Here is a 7,838-nt window from a genome sequence, read left to right as displayed (position 1 = left end):
CCGCTTCTTCCCTGTTTCTGTGAAACATGTTTCACCTGCCCGACAGGGAAGTGTCCGAGCAAACTCCTTGCGATTACAGAAGTCCCCGTTCGTTTTTCTTAGAAAGAAGTGTGTACTTAGACCAGATTGAAAAATAACGGTCGCGATGTGCGCATTAGCTATATGCAAATTGAACATACTTACTGAAGATAAATAAAATATGTTGGTAGCAATGTTTACAGTTGGAGAATCTCGAAGATAATGTCAATAATATTTTGGTTGTGTCTAGGCCCCCAAAAAAAATTTTTTCGAACGCGTTATTCGATTAAACGGCGGTGGTTGCGGACTTTGATGTAAACAAGAATGTTCGAATCTGGGAGCGGGAAATTTCGATCCTTATGTCTGGATAATTGTCGGACGCAAAAGGAAGCATAGAGCGGGAATTTTCGATCCGAAAATGGCGGGAATTTTCGATCCGATTGCAAAAAGGCGGGGTTTTTCGATCTGTCTGGATAATTGTCGGACGCAAAAGGAAGCATAAAGCGGGAATTTTCGATCCGATTGCAAAAAGGCGGGAGTTTTCGATCCGTTTTATTAAAAGACAAAAAATGATTAATTCGAGAATTTTTGGCCCTTTTGAGAAGGAGTTTTGTCCCCTAAAATATAATTGCTTAATAGGACCTTTGACTTAGGGACGACAAGGCTGTTGAAGAAAACCACAATAATGTTTTACCTAAAATATATATATGTAGACAGAAAAAAAATTATTTTTATATAATTACAAAGGTTTTTGAGCCGATTTAACCAAAGTGTCTCTTAGGCTTTTGCCCCGTGTGTATGCAGTTAAGGGGCGGGACGGCCAGATCGATTTTAAAGTCTCATTTTTTTCGATAACTGACCAATGTTTGTGAATAATTCTACTTTGCGCCATACCAACAGGGGAAAATGGAGTTATGAGTGGTGTGATTTCTTCTACGTGTGTGTGCATGACGGGTTCGAGGAGTTCATTTCTCAAAAAATTCAGAGCCTTTGAAAATTTATCAATTAAGAGATTTAGGGGGTATCCTCTAGCCAGGAATGTGCGTGCAAGAGTATATAATTCCTTTTCTAAATTTTGGTCATTGGATATGATTGTGCAATATCTCAATGCCTGGGTATATACGATGCTAGCCTTAACATGATGAGGGTGTTCAGAGGAGTAGTGTAAAAGCATCATTCTATCAGTAGGTTTGCGGAATAGGGTTGTTTGTAATTTGCGAGACTGGTCAATATATATGCGTGTGTCAAGAAAGGGAATATCTGATTTTGAATACTCAAAAGTAAATTTTATGGAAGGGTGAATTTTGTTCATGTGTGTGAATAATTTTTTTAATTGTAGTTCAGTTCCCGTAAATATGAAAAAAATGTCATCTATAAAGCGCTTCCAGAATTCAATAAAACCGGGAAAATCAGCTATGATTAGGCCTTCAAGTACTGCCATAAATAGATTTGCGTAAGGTGGGGCCATTCTTGTACCCATGGACGTTCCTTTAATTTGGTGATAAAATGATGTCATAAATTTGAAAAAACTGTTTTTAAGAATGAGATGCAGCAGCGTGTGAAAGACATGATTTGGTGGGGTATATTTAGGCATTTCATTTCTAAATTGTTTTATAAAATCGAGTACTGCTTTAATTCCTTCATCATGGGGGATGTTTGTGTATAGAGCCGCAACGTCTGCTGTTACAAGAAAAGCATTTTCGGGCATAGGTGGGAGCTCCCGCAATCCTCTGAGAAAGTGTTTTGTGTCTTTAATGTAGGACGGTAGTTTCGTGACCAAAGGTTGGATGAAATGTGTTACGTATTTTGATAGGTTGTCTGTGGCGCTGTCGCAACCCGAAACAATCGGTCTTAGTGGGATCTCAGGTTTATGTATTTTAGGTAGTCCGTAAAATAGTGATGTGCGCGGTGGATTAGGGGGAGTTAGAAATCGTCTAGTCGTTTTGTCAATGTATTGTTTAACAAAAAGGAAATCGACATAATCTTTTACCTCTTTGCTAATGTCATTGGTTAGGTCATTTGGCATTTGTATGTACGTGTTTCTATCATTAAGGTGCAAGTGGACTTTGTCTATGTATTCGGTAGTGTTAAGAATGCAGATCCCCCCACCTTTGTCTGCTGGTTTTATGGTGATGTTTGGGTTTCTTGCAAGATTGACAAGAGCTCTTCTGTGTTGGTGATTTATATTATGTTTCCCGGGAGTTGGAGAATTAATTAAATTTATGTCGTTTGTGATTTTTTCAAAATATTCGAGCAAGTCCTTGTTATCAGGTGTAGGTGGTTGCCAATTTGTTCGGACGTGGAAGGGGTGAGGCTCAACTTTCGTATTTTCAGGGCCCTCGCTTGCGAAAAATATTTGTCTTTTCATAGTAGTAGTAAAATTTATTAAAGATCCCGTTTCAGATGGGGAGGAGTATTTTGTTGGTGTAGGCACAAAGGAGAGACCCCGAGAGAGGATTTCCGTTTCTTCTGGAGACAATGTGTGTGCGGAGAGATTGGTAATTAGGTTGTTTTCGAATATTCTTTTGTTTTCTTTTAGTATTGCCGACGTTTTCCGGGATAAGCTTTTGTTGCGTTTCTTCCATTCCACGCTATGTGGGAACAGACGTCGGATCGAGGGAAGTTTTATGTTTCGTTTTATAGGTAAGATTTCCAAGTGTTCTGCAATGGAGGGAGTTGTTTGCGTCAACGATGTCATGCTTGCGTAAATTTCTTCCTGGTAATTCTAAAACAAGGGGGGGGGGAAAGAAACTTAAAAGAACCTTTAGTAACTATGTATCGGTTAACCTTATAGGGGAAGATTTGAAATTAGCGTGGCGCTGAAAGAAAAGCGTGGTGTACAGGTAGTGTGTGTGTATTCAAGGAGGGTGGCCTCCGCTCATGTAATATCATATTTATAGTTTAAAAGTTGCGGAAATAGTGCCTGTAGGTAAATAAGTGTATGTGTTTTTAACTTTCAGCAACACGCTCATTCCAACCCAGTGCAACCCAATTTCTATTTAGGCTAAATTGTGACGAAAAAAGAAATGATACTCTAACTTGCCCCTCCAACCTATGATAGAAGTCACGCGTGCCCCGCGCGCCCCCTCGTTCCCACAAAAAGATAAAACGACAGAACAAACACCCCTGTATTCGCATAGACGGCTCCAGTGCCAAGCGGTGTCCCATTTTTCCAAACTTTAGTCCGTATTTCTATAACTTTCCCCTTTAACCCATAAGTCTAGTCACACGTGCCCCCTGCGCCCCTTCACCCCCCCCCCCCCCAAAAAAAAGGATAACGACAGGACAATTAACCCCGCACCCTGATGAACCGCGTCAGTGCCGAACAGCGGTTATACGTCAATGCACCAATACGCGTCCGCAATCCGATACGCGTCTTACCCTCCCATGCAGCCCTTCGCGAGCAATTGTGGTTATGGTAAATCGGCAAAATTAAATAACGCTTATATTAAGTCATAAGCCGCATTTTGCCCCAACAGGTTGTAGCCTAGAAGTCCGTGGTGAAAAAGCTACAACCTTTGCCAGTCTATAAGAATTTAACGCGCGTCCCTTTACCATTTATTCCCGCGATGCCCCAGAAACTTGAGGTAAGAAATTTGTGACTACTGCAAGACGGTGGCTTTAATCTTGTCACGCATATCGCTCCGCAGCCTCTTGCCTAGAAGCTTAGATAAAATTGGTAATTATAGCAAGCGATAGTGCAACTAGTGCATGTTGCGAGCGCGCTTGTTCTCAAAATATTTTGTATATGGTTGGGTACAGAGATTGTTCAAATTTGGACTTCGTTGAAATTAAAAAATAGCATAATTTGTTGATTTAAATTTATTTGGAAAAATAATTTTGTACGGGCTTACCATGGCAGTGGGGAGGTGCATGTGTGTGAGAGATATATCACTAAAAATAGCGATAATCCCTGTATTTTATTGTGCTTTCTGATGCTGTTGAATTGTTTTGTTTTGGTTTTCTTTGATTTTTATGGTGGTCATTTGATTTGGTGTTTTTTCGATTGGAATTGGAGTTGGTGTTTTTGTAGTATAATTTAGGTGGTCGGATTTTGAGATTCATGAGTGGTACTGGTCGCTGCGTTTGATTTGGAATTTCTTCTTTTGGGAGGAGTGTAGTTCTTTTAGTTTTAGGATTTTTCTTGTTTGTGGTCACAGGTGGAGACAGAGGTGTAGAGGGATACTTACCTGACTTACCTGGAGAGGGTTGGCCGCACGTTACGTTGTCTGGTATGGGTGTAGGTATATGTATGTACTGTAATTGTAATTCAATTTGGTTTAATTTACATTGTATGTGCGTGATGTTTTCATTGACTTGTTCCAGAAGAATATGGTGAAGGGAGGTGGCTGTATGTTGACATATCTGCTTCCAGTGGGTAGTTCGGTTTTCTGTAAGGGAAATGGTGGGGATGATATTTATGCATGGCCCAAAGTTCTCGATTTCTGTTTTTTTTAATTTTTCTTTTAGGAGCAAGTCCAAGCTTTGTTTTTTTTCTTTTTCGAGGTGTCTTTGGTGCACGAAGGTAGGGGAGTCTTCTGGGGGAGCAAACATGTCAAAGTCTTCTGGAACGCCAGTACTGAGTTGATCGCAGTCCATGATTAAAGACTAAAATTTTAAAGCAAAAAATAGCGAACAACACTTTATCATTAATTTTGTCGGGGTTAAAAAGGGGAGGGGGGGGGGAAGACCAAAAGGGAGGTGCATGTGAAATAGTTTTATAACGATCCCCTGGGTATCCCACTCAAAGAGAGCATTTTGTTTTCAAATATGTCAAAATAATACCATGTGTTTAATTTGTGTTCCAAATTGGTTGTAATCCATCTAATTTGGTGGATGCGTTTTATCGTTTTCATAGCGTTTTTGTTAAAGTGGCTACATAAAATATGTTGTATGCAAATTTGTGGGGGGCAACCATTTCCAAACATAAATAAAATTAATTTAAATGTATCTGAATCGGATAGAGGGAGGTTAGTGAACAATAACTGCATATCTAAAGGCCATGTGTGTATTGGGAAAAAGCTGTCACCATTTATAGACTTATAAATTTCGCCGCGTATTTGTTGGATATTGCTATTGTTAAGATTGCTGAAGAAAATTTCTGTCTTTTTTATATCTCCTTCACCGGCGTATGTTGCGTTCAGCGACATTATCTGCGCAAAAAAAATTTTTTTAATAATAATGCTGAGACGAATAATGGAATGAAACAGAACGGAAGAAAACCGAACGGAGCGGACTGTCAAAACAACGAGAATGATCAGCTTGCCAAAACGGCCTTCATCAGGAGCAGGTACCGCTTCTTCCCTGTTTCTGTGAAACATGTTTCACCTGCCCGACAGGGAAGTGTCCGAGCAAACTCCTTGCGATTACAGAAGTCCCCGTTCGTTTTTCTTAGAAAGAAGTGTGTACTTAGACCAGATTGAAAAATAACGGTCGCGATGTGCGCATTAGCTATATGCAAATTGAACATACTTACTGAAGATAAATAAAATATGTTGGTAGCAATGTTTACAGTTGGAGAATCTCGAAGATAATGTCAATAATATTTTGGTTGTGTCTAGGCCCCCAAAAAAAATTTTTTCGAACGCGTTATTCGATTAAACGGCGGTGGTTGCGGACTTTGATGTAAACAAGAATGTTCGAATCTGGGAGCGGGAAATTTCGATCCTTATGTCTGGATAATTGTCGGACGCAAAAGGAAGCATAGAGCGGGAATTTTCGATCCGAAAATGGCGGGAATTTTCGATCCGATTGCAAAAAGGCGGGGTTTTTCGATCTGTCTGGATAATTGTCGGACGCAAAAGGAAGCATAAAGCGGGAATTTTCGATCCGATTGCAAAAAGGCGGGAGTTTTCGATCCGTTTTATTAAAAGACAAAAAATGATTAATTCGAGAATTTTTGGCCCTTTTGAGAAGGAGTTTTGTCCCCTAAAATATAATTGCTTAATAGGACCTTTGACTTAGGGACGACAAGGCTGTTGAAGAAAACCACAATAATGTTTTACCTAAAATATATATATGTAGACAGAAAAAAAATTATTTTTATATAATTACAAAGGTTTTTGAGCCGATTTAACCAAAGTGTCTCTTAGGCTTTTGCCCCGTGTGTATGCAGTTAAGGGGCGGGACGGCCAGATCGATTTTAAAGTCTCATTTTTTTCGATAACTGACCAATGTTTGTGAATAATTCTACTTTGCGCCATACCAACAGGGGAAAATGGAGTTATGAGTGGTGTGATTTCTTCTACGTGTGTGTGCATGACGGGTTCGAGGAGTTCATTTCTCAAAAAATTCAGAGCCTTTGAAAATTTATCAATTAAGAGATTTAGGGGGTATCCTCTAGCCAGGAATGTGCGTGCAAGAGTATATAATTCCTTTTCTAAATTTTGGTCATTGGATATGATTGTGCAATATCTCAATGCCTGGGTATATACGATGCTAGCCTTAACATGATGAGGGTGTTCAGAGGAGTAGTGTAAAAGCATCATTCTATCAGTAGGTTTGCGGAATAGGGTTGTTTGTAATTTGCGAGACTGGTCAATATATATGCGTGTGTCAAGAAAGGGAATATCTGATTTTGAATACTCAAAAGTAAATTTTATGGAAGGGTGAATTTTGTTCATGTGTGTGAATAATTTTTTTAATTGTAGTTCAGTTCCCGTAAATATGAAAAAAATGTCATCTATAAAGCGCTTCCAGAATTCAATAAAACCGGGAAAATCAGCTATGATTAGGCCTTCAAGTACTGCCATAAATAGATTTGCGTAAGGTGGGGCCATTCTTGTACCCATGGACGTTCCTTTAATTTGGTGATAAAATGATGTCATAAATTTGAAAAAACTGTTTTTAAGAATGAGATGCAGCAGCGTGTGAAAGACATGATTTGGTGGGGTATATTTAGGCATTTCATTTCTAAATTGTTTTATAAAATCGAGTACTGCTTTAATTCCTTCATCATGGGGGATGTTTGTGTATAGAGCCGCAACGTCTGCTGTTACAAGAAAAGCATTTTCGGGCATAGGTGGGAGCTCCCGCAATCCTCTGAGAAAGTGTTTTGTGTCTTTAATGTAGGACGGTAGTTTCGTGACCAAAGGTTGGATGAAATGTGTTACGTATTTTGATAGGTTGTCTGTGGCGCTGTCGCAACCCGAAACAATCGGTCTTAGTGGGATCTCAGGTTTATGTATTTTAGGTAGTCCGTAAAATAGTGATGTGCGCGGTGGATTAGGGGGAGTTAGAAATCGTCTAGTCGTTTTGTCAATGTATTGTTTAACAAAAAGGAAATCGACATAATCTTTTACCTCTTTGCTAATGTCATTGGTTAGGTCATTTGGCATTTGTATGTACGTGTTTCTATCATTAAGGTGCAAGTATTAACTGAAACTGAAAATATCGATTTAATATAATAGACTGAAAAAAAAGGGAAAAAAAGTCGTTTTAATGTACAAAACCAAAACATAACAAACAAAAGACCGTTTCTAAAACGCGCTAGCTATCTACCATTTAAAAATCGCTAACAAAGACGAATATTTTTCTAATATCTATACACGTATATAATGAACATACTGCGTGTCCACTTAACATTAACCCCGCCCTTTCCTGAAATAAAAGACACCCTGATCGAGTCATTCCCATCCCCTTTTACAAAATATTTAACACTCGATACGTGGGATACAATCATTCGTGTTACGAACTATAACGAAATGTAGAAGTGGGTGGGTGGGGAGGTATAGTTTTTAGGGTGAAAGGATATATAAGTAACAGAGAATTCTTCCAAAGGATTTGCTATTTCCCTAACTTGAACACAAGGTATATTGTAT

The 7,838-nt window shown here is 39.0% G+C and overlaps 1 protein-coding gene across 1 annotated transcript; it reads right to left on the bottom strand.

The window, feature by feature from the left end:
- Positions 1-688: 688 nt before the first annotated feature.
- On the bottom strand, positions 689-7,725 carry LOC130628918 (uncharacterized). Its single transcript, XM_057441976.1, has 2 exons — positions 7,098-7,725; positions 689-2,170 (listed from the first exon to the last, which is right to left on the bottom strand). The coding sequence occupies exons 1-2, from the start codon at positions 7,353-7,355 to the stop codon at positions 758-760; spliced, it is 1,671 nt and encodes a 556-aa protein (XP_057297959.1). The 5' UTR covers positions 7,356-7,725; the 3' UTR covers positions 689-757.
- Positions 7,726-7,838: the final 113 nt, after the last annotated feature.

The sequence above is a fragment of the Hydractinia symbiolongicarpus genome, chromosome 15 (assembly GCF_029227915.1).
Source record: "Hydractinia symbiolongicarpus strain clone_291-10 chromosome 15, HSymV2.1, whole genome shotgun sequence".
In the NCBI taxonomy this organism is placed as follows: domain Eukaryota; kingdom Metazoa; phylum Cnidaria; class Hydrozoa; order Anthoathecata; family Hydractiniidae; genus Hydractinia; species Hydractinia symbiolongicarpus.
Note: the sequence above shows the minus strand (reverse complement) of the source record. Positions and strands in the feature narration are given on the sequence as shown.

Bases quoted from the DNA above. Each gene is read 5' to 3' on its own strand.
- LOC130628918 (XM_057441976.1), bottom strand. From the start codon at position 7,355: ATGCCAAATGACCTAACCAATGACATTAGCAAAGAGGTAAAAGATTAT. The intron at 2,171-7,097 runs CTACCGTCCTAC...GCTCTTGTCAAT, and splicing joins TCCAACCTTTGGTCACGAAA to CTTGCAAGAAACCCAAACAT.